Raw genomic sequence first — 13,111 nt, forward strand, 5'->3', positions numbered from 1 at the left:
AACCAGCTCCGCAGATGGGTCCTGCATCAGGTTTTTTACTCCATTCTAGAGAGCAACAACCAACCTCCAGCAGTTTTTCCCGTAGGAGGTCGCTTGTGCCACTTTGCGAACATGTCACACAATCACAACGGACCAATGGGTCCTTTCTGTAGTGGCGCAAGGTTACCATCTAAACTTCCTCACACTTCCATCGGACTCCCCACCTCGTCCTGTGTTGAGAACAACCAACCATTCTCCAGTTCTCGAGGAGGAACTATTAACCCTCCTCTGGTCCAGTGCCATAGAACCAGTTCCCACAATACAGCATGGAAAAGGGTTCTACTCCCTTTATTTTATAATCCCAAAAAAGTCAGGCGGCATTCGACCTATATTGGATCTACGTGCCCTAAACAAATATTTTCGCAAGGAAAGATTTGGGATGGTAACTTTGTGCTCTATGCTCCCTCTCCTCCAAAAGGGAGATTGGCTTTGCTCTCTAGAGCTTCAGGAGGCATATGCTTATATAGCAATAACCCCTCCACATCGAAAATACCTCAGAGTCTTAGTCGGTCACAGACGTTTCCAATACAGAGTGCTACCATTCGGCCTAGCATCAGCACCACGTGTGTTCACAAAATGCCTAGCAGTAGTAGCCTAGACAAAGTATCCACATCTATCCCTATCTAGACGATTGGTTACTCAGAGGTCCATCCAAGAAAGTAGTTCTTCACTCCCTTCATCTTACTCTACAGCTACTACAATCCTTGGGGTTTCTGATAAACTATCCCAAGTCCATTCTCATCCCATCGGAGCAGATTTCGATACCATACAGGCCGAAGCGTTCCTCCCAAGGGACCAAGCGCATACGTTATCAACCTTGGCCAAAACAATACAAACTCACTGAACCACAACAGCTCATCTATTAACCTTACTAGGTCATATGGCATCCACGGTTTACATTACCCCAATGGCTCATTTAGCCATGAGAGTGACACAATGGACCTTAAAGACCCAGTGGTCAGTCATCTTAACATATGTCCCACATTATCCACATCACCAAACATCTTCGTCTCTCACTAGCTTGGTGGATTCAGGAGTCCAATCTTCTCATAGGACTACCCTTTCAATCTCCAGAACCTCAGATTACACTAACAGATGCCTCCAACCTTGGTTGGGGGGGGGCCCATGTCAACAACCTGCAAACCCAGGGAACCTGGACCGCAGCAGAATCAAAGCACCAGATAAACTTTCTGGAGCTCAGAGCAATACGATACGCCCTATTTGCTTTCCAAAATTGCCTCTCCAACAAGGTAATCCTAATTCAAACGGACAACCAGGTAGCGATGTGGTCCCTCAACAAACAAGAGGGCACAGGCTCTTACCTGCTTTGCCAGGAGGCAGCGCAGATCTGGGCCTGGGCTCTCTTATTCCATGCTACTGAGAGCAACCTACCTGGCAGGCGTGGGCAATGTAATGTCGGACAATCTCAGCTGGACCTTTCATCCCCACAAATGGTCCTTAAATCCCACTGTAGCAGACAAAATATTCTGCCAATGGGACCGCCCACACATAAACCTCTTTGCATCAATCCACAACAGCAAAGTGGACAATTTCTATTCTCTACACCACAGCCATAAGACACCACCACGGGATACCTTCACCCACTCGTGGACAACGGGTCTTCTATATGCCTACCCTCCACTTCCACTCATCAGCAAGACTTTCGAAGTTATGGCAGGACTGGGGCAGAATGATCCTCATAGCCCCTCACTGGCTGCGACAGGTTTGGTTTCCCAGCCTATGCAACCTATCAATCCGGCAACCAATTCGCCTGGGCACAGATCCAACTCTGATAACACAGAACAACGGGTTGCTGCGTCATCCGAACCTCTACTCCCTGTCTCTGACAGCATGGATGTTGAAAGGTTGATACTACAATCCTTAAACCTTTCAGACACTGTGTCCCAGGTACTTGTAGCTTCACGAAAGCCTTCTACTAGGAAATCTTATCGCTCCAAATGGAAAAGATTTTCCTTGTGGTGCACGACAAAAGGAAATAGATCCCTTTTCTTGCCCCACAACAAGGTTCCTGGACTACCTGTGGTACCTTTCAGAGTCTGGTCTACAAACTTCCTCCATCCGAGTGCATGTCAGCGCCATAGCCGGTTACCACAAAGGCATAGGAGATGCCCTGATCTTGGCACAACCCCCTGTAGGGCACTTCATAAGAGGCTTACTCCAATGAAGCCTCCACTATGTCCTCTGGTTCCGGCTTGGTACCTCAGTGTGGTACTAGCACGACTCATTTGACCTCTGTTTGAGCCCCTACACTCCTGCGAGCTACGGCATCTCACTTGGAAAGTGCTCTTCCTACTTGCTTTAACATCGGCTCGCAGGGTCAGTGAACTACATGCACTGGTAATTTACCCACCTTACACAAAATTTCTTCATGATCATGTGGAACTACGCACTCATCCAAAATTTCTACCAAAAGTAGTATCTGATTTCCACTTAAATCAATCCATAATACTACCCACATTTTTCCAAAACCCCATTCACACCCAGGTGAACGGGCTCTGCATTCCTTGGACTGTAAGCGTGCACTCGCTTTTTATTTGGAACGCACTGCAGCCCATAGGAAGTCCACCCAACTGTTAGTCTCCTTCAATAAAACCAAACTGGGAATTCCAGTGGGCAAACAGACCATGTCCACCTGGCTGGCAGACTGTATTACCTTCTGCTACCAACAAGCAGGCCTTCCGCTACAGGAACGCGTAAAAGCACATTCAGTAAAATCCATGGCAACTTCGGTAGCACACCTCCGTTTGGTACCTCTTGCTGACATCTGCAGAGCTGCCATGGAGCTCTCTCCACACCTTTGCAGCTCATTATTGTCTCGACAAGGCTGGCAGGCAGGATTCTATCTTTGGCCAGTCTGTCCTGTGTAATTTGTTTCCAGTTTTATAACCCAGCTTCCTTCCTGCATCCCACTGTGAAACTCAGGCTTCCCTTCTACTGAAAACCACCCTTGTTGTATGTCGTTGGGTGCTTTTGGTTCACTTACCCCCGGGCATCCTGTAGCTCGCTATTCACCCATATGTGAGGACTAACAACCTGTCCTGGGAGAACACCTGTTACAGGTAAGCAACTCTGCTTTTTTTCTTTTTTTTTTTAAATTTCCCAGTAACCAGATTGTTGTCGCCATCGGAATTATTTAGGAAATATTTTGTTGATAATTCGCTTATTTCACCAGATAAATGTCATGCTTTTTCAAAAATGTATTTGCTTAAAAATAGAAGGGTAGAAGCTCCGATCAAAGGGGAGATGGATCAACTTTAAAGTCCCTCCCTATCTGCTTTCCTTAAGTCCTTTTTCAATGACATTTCATCTAGAGCAACCCTCTTGGTTATTTTCTTGGCAGAGCAGGATAGAGATCTGACTTTTCAGAAATTCTGTCAATATAAAACCAGTCTGTGTTGTGGCCAACAATTGTATGTATTTCCAGATGTCTCATGCACTACACAGCTTCATAGAAAACAGTTTTTACAGCTAAAACAGAAGGGTGGGAATTTTTCCTTAACTATCTGTGCAAGTGCATGATAGCATATAAGAAAATGTTATTTTTGTTGACCTATTACACCTTGAGACTTTATTTAAAGATAAGGCTGAGGGTTAGAACTATTTGGGTAGAACAATGCATTGTTAGCTCTTCTTAGGTGCAACTAAAAGCTGGACACAGTAGTGTTTCTCTCATAATCAGGCCGATGCAATATAGTGTGCCTGGCCTAGCAGAAGGCTTTACACACACTTCATGTAATAAGGGGATCAATGCATCCAAAACGCATGTCCAAACCAGTGCATAGCTAATAGCGCTCATCACATGTAAATTCATGTTGATGTGGCTATTAGTTATTACCCCTGTTGCAAAAAAAAAAAAAAGTGCACCTGACGTGCACATTTCTACTCTCAAAATTAACTCCTGCCGCGGAGCAGGCATTAATTCTTGAGGAGCCTCAAAAATTAAAAAGAAATTTAAAAAAAGAAGCCAGGAGGCGAATGGATGCAATCCTTTGCAATCCAGCGAATGATGCAAGGTTGGGCGACTGAGGGGGGATATGATAGAGGTGTTTAAAATCATGAGAGGTCTAGAACGGATAGTAGAAAGATTAGGGGGCACTCCATGAAGTTAGCATGGGGCACATTTAAAACTAATCGGAGAAAGTTCTTTTTTAATCAACGCACAGTTAAACTCTGGAATTTGTTGCCAGAGGATGTGGTTAGTGCAGTTAGTATAGCTGGGTTTAAAAAAGGATTGGATAAGTTCTTGGAGGAGAAGTCCATTACCTGCTATTAAGTTCACTTAGAGAATAGCCACTGCCATTAGCAATGGTAACATGGAATAGACTTAGTTTTTGGGTACTTGCCAGGTTCTTTTGGCCTGGATTGGCCACTGTTGGAAACAGGATGCTGGGCTTGATGGACCCTTGGTCTGACCCAGTATGGCATGTTCTTATGTTGACACACATAGGCTATTTATGCAGGAGCAGTTGCTCCAACTATGGCACTCATTAACTGGCATTGCTGCAAACACATTTGAAAACATTTTGTTCCACGCCGCCTTTTCACTTGTATTCTTTGGTGCACTATGTGTAAGCGAATTTACAGCACCATCATATAAAGTTGCGTGGCTGAGAGGGCTGGCTGAATCAGATATGAAGGTCTCGGGAGATAAGTTGGTGTTGTACATCAGGCAATCAAAGATGGACTAAATGGGGGGGGGGGGTTGTCACAGCATTACCCTAGCATGAGTTCCCAATCTTGTAACATATCTGGTTAAGACCGTGACACAATACCTGGCCATACACCCTAAAGCAAAGCTTTCCAAAGTGTGTGTTGTGACACTTTAGTGTGTCACCTGCAGTGTGCCGGTGTATTACGTAAGCCCGGTGCACATGACGGGGCGGAGCAAGTGGTATACCGAGGAGAGGTCAGGGGGAGCCAATGCGGCCGCCAGTGGACCTCATCCCACTGGTGGCTGAGTAGTGAAGTATCGCTGTGCTGTGCTGGAGACACAGCAGGAAGATCGGCAGGGCCGTGGTGGAGCTCACATCACCACGGCCCAAAGAAAAAGGTCGTGTCTAAATGTGCAAGTGCTCCTCCTCCTTCCTGCCTGCGCGGCCCGGAAGAAAAATGTTGCCGGAGCCGCGCGGGCAGGAAGGAGGAGCATCAGCCGCGTGCAGAAGAGGAGCAGCGTTGTTGCAGCGAGCTAAAAAGAGAAGGAGGCCTGGTAGCAGGGCTGCCGCCGTGGATCGGCCCGAGAAGATCAGGGCCGCCACCGAGCCCATCCTGCAGTGATGAGATGAGTTGAAAGATTGTGTGTCTGTGTGTGGGAGTGAGGACCTGAATGTTTGCAGAAACGGCATGTGAGAGCCTGTGTGTGTGTGAGACAGCATGTGGAAGTGAGAGACTGTGTATGAATGATTGTATGAGAGAGAGCATATGAGAGTGAGAACCTGACTGTGTGTTTGAGGGAAGATAGATGGAGAGAAAAATAGAAAAAAGACAATATAAAAGGAATTGGCAACAAAATAAGAACGGGAAGGTGGAACAAAAAAGCCTGTGACCAACCAATTAGAAAACTAAGATCAGACAGCAAAGGTAAAAAAAAAAAAATTACTTTTTACTGATTGGCACTGGTAATCTTTGGTAATGTACTCATTACCCCCTGTCCCAAGGTGTCCCACAAGGTTCCTCCCTCTCTTCCACCCTGTTTAATATCTACCTTTTCTCTGCCAACTTCTATCAGACCTTGGCCTCAAATTCTACCTATATGCTGATGACGTCCAAATCATCATACCTGTCCATGACTCTATCTCTGATTCCCTTAGGCTTTGGGACACATGCCTTGCGTCCATTAACATCCTACTCACAAACCTCCACCTTGCCTTAAACACCACCAAAACGGAACTGCTCCTCATATCCCAACACCAAACCCCTAAACTCTCCATTGCTAATGATCCTGCAATTCAGCGCCATCTCCGCTCAACTATTTGTAAGAGACCTCGGGGTCCACACTGACCAGCAATTGAAGCTAAAGAAATACATCAATACAATCCTCAAGGAGGGATTCTTCAAGCTCAATGTTCTAAAAAAACCAAAAAAACCCAAAAACTAAAACCCTCACTCCACACCCATGACTTCCGTACTGTCAACCAGGCCACCCTCTCTTCTAAAATGGATTACTGCAACTCCCTCTTCTTAGGGCTCCCCTACTCCACCATAAAGCCACTTCAGATGCTCCAGAATATGGTAGCGAGGACCATCACAAATGCCTGTAAATCAGCCCACATCACTCCTATCCTGAAAGACCTCCATTGGCTCCCTATCCCCTCACGCATCCTCTATAAAACCCTCACCATCATTCATAAATCCATATACAGACACAACTCTGATTGGCTTGATGAACCTCTCTGCCTCACACGCTCTAACTGCCCCACCAGAGCAAACAACAAAGGGAACCCTCCATGTGCCATCACTCAAAAAGGCACACCTCTCCTCCACAAAGGACCGCGCCATCTCCATTACTGGTTCCATGCGATGGAACTCACTACCCACAAATCTCCGACTTGAGCCTTGTACCATCAAATTCAAAAAGAAATTGAAGACATGGCTCTTTAAGCAGGCTTACCCAGAGTAGATCCTCCCTTCATTAACCTTATGCCGTATCTCCACTTTGACATGTACCTATGTATATAGTTTGTGATATTGCTGCTTGTTTTATATTATTATTTGTTGCTCTGTTTTTGCTACCACTCGGCCTCTTTCTCCCTTGTCCCATCCCCAGTACCTGTTTTATGTATTTTCCATCTTTAGTTCGGATGTAAACCAGTATGATGTAACCACAAATGCCGGTATAAAAAAAAAGTATTAAATAAATAAATAAATGTGCAAGAGTAGCACTTTCTCTATGCGGATCTCACAATGTACGAGATCAACATGGAGGAAGTGGAAACCCACGGGGCCTGCATAGAGGAGGCAGCAGAATGGGCTTCAGTGCCAGTATCAGCAATCAGCGCCTCCCCAATAGCCATGCGGCAGCAATGACAGTGGCAGCAGAGGAATGAGAGAGGCTCAGAGGTTGCTGGCAAAAGAAAGAGAGGGGGTCTGCCTTTAGTGTGTGCATGTGTTTGAATGGGAGTCTGCCTGGGGGTGTATGTGTGTGAATGAATGGGAGTCTGCCTGGGGGTGTATGTGTGTGAATGCATGGGTGTCTTCCTGGGGTTTGTATGTGTGAGAATAGGTTCCTGCCTGTGTGTGGTGTATGTGTGTGTGAGAATGAATGTGTGCATGCCTGGGGGATGGTGAGGGAGTGGTGTGAAAATGAATGGGAGCCTGCCTGGGGGTCAGTTTCAGTATGTGAGTGACTGGGAGCTTGCCTGGGTGTATGTGTTTGTGTGAGAATGATTTGGAGCTTGCCTGGGTGTGTGTGTTTGTGTGTATGTGAGGGAGCCAGAGAGCGTGAGAGCATGAGTGTGTATGAGAAAATCCAGGGGAGTAAGAGTTTGTGTCCTGATTGCTTCGCGGAAGCCTTCCACGAGAAAATCCTACCTTTACAAATGGAACAGGTTTAAGTCATGGTGCTCTTCTCAATCCCTTGACCCCTTTACCTGTCCCACCACAAAGTTTCTATACTATATCAGGTCCAAAAACTTCCTCCATCAGAATGCATGTCAGTGCGGTAACTGCCTTCCAAAAAGGTATCGGGGATGTTCTGTTTCAGTACAGCCCCTCGTAACACGCTTTCTGAAGGGCTTGCTCCACCTCAAGCCTCCACTGCGTCCCCCGGCCCCTTCTTGGGACCTCAACCTGGTTTTGGGTCGGCTCATGAAACCACCATTCGAGCCTCTCCATTCCTGTGATCTTCGCTATCTCACATGGAAAGTGATATTCCTTTTGGCAATCACATCTGCTCGCAGAGTTAGGGAGTTACAGGCTCTAGTTACCTATCCGCCTTACACTAAACTTCTGTAGGACCAGGCAGTACTCCGCACTCAGCCTAAGTTCCTACCTAAGGTAGTATCGGAGTTTCATCTCAATCAATCCATTATACTATCTACCTTCTTTCCCAGGCCCCATTCCAATCCAGGGAACAGGCTCTGCATACCCTTGACTGTAAACGGGCTCTAGCTTTCCATCTAGACAGTATAGCTGCCCACAGGAAAAGCACTCGATTGTTTGTCTCTTTCCATTCCATCAAATTGGGGCAGCCTGTGGGGAAGCAGACTCTCTCCTCCTGGTTAGCGGACTGCATATCCTTTTGCTATCAGCAAGCGGGCATTCCACTTCAAGACAGTGTTAAAGCACACTCAGTGAGGACCATGGCTACTTCAGTAGCACACCTACAATCGGTGCAGCTTCCTGACATTTGCAGGGCTGCCACCTGGAGTTCTCTCCATACCTTTACAGCCCATTATTGCTTGGACAAAGCCAGAAGACAAGATTCTATCTTTGGCCAATCTGTCTTGCGCAACCTATTTACAACTTGACATACCAACACCCTTCCACTTGCCCGTTAGGGTTCAGGATGCCCTCCGCCACATTCAACCCCAGTCTTAGTGCCTTGCACACCTGGGTACATTTGGCACATACTCTGACATCCCATATGTGAGGACTACCATCCTGCTTGTCCTGTGAGAAAGCAAATGTTGCTTACCTGTAACAGGTGTTCTCACAGGACAGCAGTATGTTAGTCCTCACAAAACCCGCCCGCCACCCCGCGGTGTTGGGTTCGTAACGTTTATTTTATTTTTCGGCATTTCCTGTAGCTTTAAACAAGACTGAAGGGGGACCCCTGCTGTTCCATGATTGGGCTACATCCTATGATGTCACCCATATGTGAGGACTAACATCCTGCTGTCCTGTGAGAACACCTGTTACAGGTAAGCAACATTTGCTATACTACTGTAACCAGGGGCAAATAGTCCTTATCTGCTGACATGACCATGAGGTTATGTCTTCAAATTATATAGATCTTTGCATATAGAATTGAGGATTTAGAAAATCATTTTTGAAAATGTCATTCTGATTATGGAAATTGGAAAGAAAATGTTATGTGAAATTTTTTTCTCTCAAAGCATGAAAATGCTTTCAGCCAGCTATTTGTCAATGATATTGTTGCAGCTATCAGTCCATCTTTAAAATGTTTTCAAATAACTATAATCAAATGTAATCCCAGCACTTACATTCAGGTATAGTAGGTATATAGTGTTATATCTTGCCTTGAGTTACCAATGAAAAGGCATGAACTAAATCTAAATCAAATAAATATAAGGTGGCAGAACAGATCTGTTACCAAATTCCAGTAACTATTATAAAATTTACTGCAATGTATTTTCCTTAGGCAACTCTATCAAAGACCTAAATCTAGAAGTCAAAGAACAGTGAAAAACTATAACATTTTTATGTATATTACCAGGATCAATTGGTTGAGTTCTTCTGCTATCCTCCTCCTAAATGTGCTGGGAGAGGTTGATGATTAAATAATAATTATGATTCCTGCTCCATTTATCCCCTTGTCTATTGACTATTCCTCCCCATCTCAAGTCACAGGGCAAACTACTAAGATCATCCTTTGATCCAGCATGCTAATTCTTCTTCCTTGTACCATGTCAGACTAGATAACTGCTGCAAGCTTAAGGATGTGTGCCAGATTTTACTGACTAATCTCATCAGTTAAAGAATCTGGCTTTCTCATTTTTCAATGAGATCATTTGCACAGCTATGGAGACCAGTTCTTTCATTCTTGTCAGGATAATATATCTGTCTGCTTGCTAAATTTCATCTTATGTGCATGAACTACAACAACTATTTAAAATGAGTTCAATTAAAAACTATAGTGTATAGTTCCTGTTGGTGTGGGTAGCTTAGGGTGCCCAGTATTACACTTCTAATCAGCAGACACATTAGTCTTAATTCACATAAACCTTACATTTTCTGACGTACTGGAAGATTATAAAAGCTGTGAATCAGAAGATGTGGTTCTGTCAGTTATGGAATCTGTACTAGCATTTCCAAAAATGCATTTATAGCCATTTAAGTTACAGCCACTGGTATTCAGTGATTAAAAGCCATTGCATTCCCAGCTATGTCTGTTATGCTCTTCCTCTTCCCTCCAGTAGAGTTTATTGCATGTCTGTATATCTGATAATAAACAATAAAGCACAGCTTCCCAAACCTGTCCTGGAGACCCCACAACGAGTCAGGTTTTCAGGTTTTCCACAATGAATATACATGAGGTAAATTTGCATATAGTGGGATTCCAATGTATCTAAATTTCTCTTGCATATTCATTGTCATATTGTGAAAATCTAACTGGATGTGGGGTTCCTGGGACAGATTTGGGAAGCCAGACAATAGTGTGATGGATAACAGACAAAGATAGATTATATTGGTTCATGGGATGGCTGACTTTTGTCAACAAGTAATCACTTATAGATGTGATTCTTGCTATTTGAGTTTGTAGCTATCACTGTAAAGTCTAGATATAAAGTCAGCTTTAGTATTGGTTCTTCATGTTCTCTGTTAACTAACTACATTATGGGGATGCTTCATTTTCCTGTGTTTTCCTCTTTAAACATGAATATTATAACTAACAGGTGTACGCAAGAGGAGCCAGCACCAGGGGCCTGATGACATCTACTTGGATGATTTGAAGGTTCTGGAACCCGAAGTTGCTGCTCTCTATTTTCCCAAAAGGTATTTCAGAATTGGTGACCCTTTTTTTGCTATATTTTCATGTTGCATTATGTGGAAAAAAAGCTATAATTTGTAAAAGTATTTGTATCATGTCTGATAATAAACTGGGAAGGAGTGTGTAAAGTCTGGCATCAACAGTTAAGGGCACATACTAATGTGCATTAATTGGGAAGTGGAGGCAAAGAGATCTAGAATTAATAACACTATACAGATATATTTTGGACCTTTACAGGATCTTTCAGAAGATCTTTAACAATAAACAGAATTAAGAATGCACTCTCTCATATTAAGGGGAAGTCGACTCAGCAACTTCAGAAGGGAATATTTATCAAACAGAGTGCTGAAACTGGAAAATAGCTTGGCAAAAAGGAATCATGCTTACAATGCTAAATATAATAGGAAGACATGATATATTTTTGAGAAAAAATATAGACGTGGTGTGATGGTGTACTTTTAAACTTGAAGGAAAAGTGACAATTCAGGGTTGATGAACCATTTAGGTTTTTTTCTTTTCTACTCTTTAAGTTTTACTGCTTTTTTGGCTCTGTCCAGATACAGAAGAAAAGGAGTAAGGTTTTACATTCAAATACATACTTCAATAAAGATCTGACCATCAAAAGAACCACTTTCAGATATCCTTTTTCCTTTCAGAATGTAAATCCTTCTTCCCCAATCTGGAAGACTGGGAGAAGGTGCAAGGACAGCCAGACTGAGCCACTCCAGCCAGACTGAGCCACTCCAGGAAATAGTTCAAAGAAATGTATTGTGGCTATTGGGTCCAAAGCAGATTCAGTTTATTATACCAGGCTAATAACTGCCTAGGATAAACCTATGTTTTTGTATCTTACAGTTTTTGTTGATTTATATATTTATCTCTCTCTAATTGTTTCTTAGTTTAAACTCTGTACTGTCTTCCATTGCCCAGGTTTTATGCTCCCTGTTTAATGTAACTTTACTTTCTACCTTGATGTTAATTGGTTTCCCCTCAGTTACATTGTAAACCGGTACGATAAGACCTAGTCTTGAGCATCGGTATAGGAAAAGAAATTAAATAAATAAATAAATAGTGCAAGTTGGAATGAAAATGTAGCATCAGACAAATATAGCTTCTCAGCTAGGCAAATACTAATTAAGGGGATAGTTTTCAAAAGGATTTACACGCTTAAAATTGTATAAGTATAAGTGAGTTCATATGTATCTGGGGAGACCTTTTCCCCAGCAACCTGCTGTTTTCTCTTCAAGCCCTTATCCTGTGAAGCAGGAGAGGTACAAACTTTGGCCGGGATTAGACATAAGCAATTTATCTGAAACATTAGGTAGTTTCCTGTACGTACCCGGATCAGTCCAGACAGTGGGTTGATCCTCCTTTCCAGCAGGTGGAGACAGAATAAAACTTGAAGGATGCCCTATATCAGGACAGAGCCTATCCTCTAACCCATCAGTATTCGTCTGTCTCCAGCAGGTGTAGCATCTCCCCTTCGGTTCTCTGCTGTAGGCTAGTCAGCCTTTTCTTCTGTCTTCTTTTAGGCTCAAGCAAGTATTTCTTCTGGTTCTCGCTTGTTTTAAAAAAAAATAAATAAAGGGAAGAAGTTTTTGCCCTTTTTAGTGATTTTTCTTTTTTCTGTGTGGGAGACTGCTCCGTCTCCCAGCTCTTGCCCGGCTCAGGGGGGCTTTGCCCCTTTTGCGCTGCATAGCCTGAGTCCATGGACGCTTCCAGGTGTGGGGACCGAGTCTCTCGGGGTCTCGTTCCCCCCCATCTGGATGCCGAGAGGGTTTTTGAACCCGCTGCTGCGCCCAGTAATAAAATAAAAAAATAAATAAAGTTTTAAACTTTAAATAAGCTGCAGCAGTTGACCAGCATTTTTTAGTTTTTCTGGTCTTAGCAGGCCTTGAACCGGCAGCCAGACAGGCAGGAGGCAGCAAGTTTCCCTCCTGCTCTCTCCTGCTTTGCAGGCTGTCAATCAAAGCTTTTTTTCTACTTTTTTTTCTTCAGCCGCAGCTCTGCTATGTCCCGGCAGGCAGCCTGCCGGGCTGCCCTCCTCGCGTTTTTCGCGGCAGGGTCTTTGTACTGCTTGCCTGCCGGGTGGGGAAGGTCCCTCCTCGGCAGGACAAGCAAATTTAGCCCGGGGCTCCTCTTCTCCCGGCATGGCCAGGCCTTTCCTGGGTCGGCAGAGCCCGGGAACGGCGGCCATGTTGGATTTTTTCATCGGGGCCGATTTCGGAGCTCCCTGGGGCTGGGGGGCCAGATTTTTTTGATTTAACCCCCGATTTGAACCCCGCAGGTCCCCAGGAGGGGGGGTCCTGACCCCTCCTCGCTCCCCCTCCCCCGCCAAATCCAGGGTCCCTTTTTCTGCGGATTTCGTCCTCCTCATGCATA

The 13,111-nt window shown here is 44.4% G+C and overlaps 1 protein-coding gene across 8 annotated transcripts in view; it reads left to right on the forward strand.

Annotated features, from left to right (window-relative positions):
• LPIN2 (lipin 2) overlaps positions 1–13,111 on the forward strand; it is a 397,530-nt gene that overhangs the window by 192,617 nt on the left and 191,802 nt on the right. For all 8 annotated transcript variants that reach the window (XM_029591076.1, XM_029591075.1, XM_029591073.1 and 5 more), the window contains one exon: positions 10,635–10,734. In XM_029591076.1, the coding sequence (XP_029446936.1) occupies positions 10,635–10,734 (100 nt within the window). The remainder of the gene's footprint in view (positions 1–10,634; positions 10,735–13,111) is intronic.

This window comes from Rhinatrema bivittatum, chromosome 2, assembly GCF_901001135.1.
Source record: "Rhinatrema bivittatum chromosome 2, aRhiBiv1.1, whole genome shotgun sequence".
NCBI lineage: Eukaryota > Metazoa > Chordata > Amphibia > Gymnophiona > Rhinatrematidae > Rhinatrema > Rhinatrema bivittatum.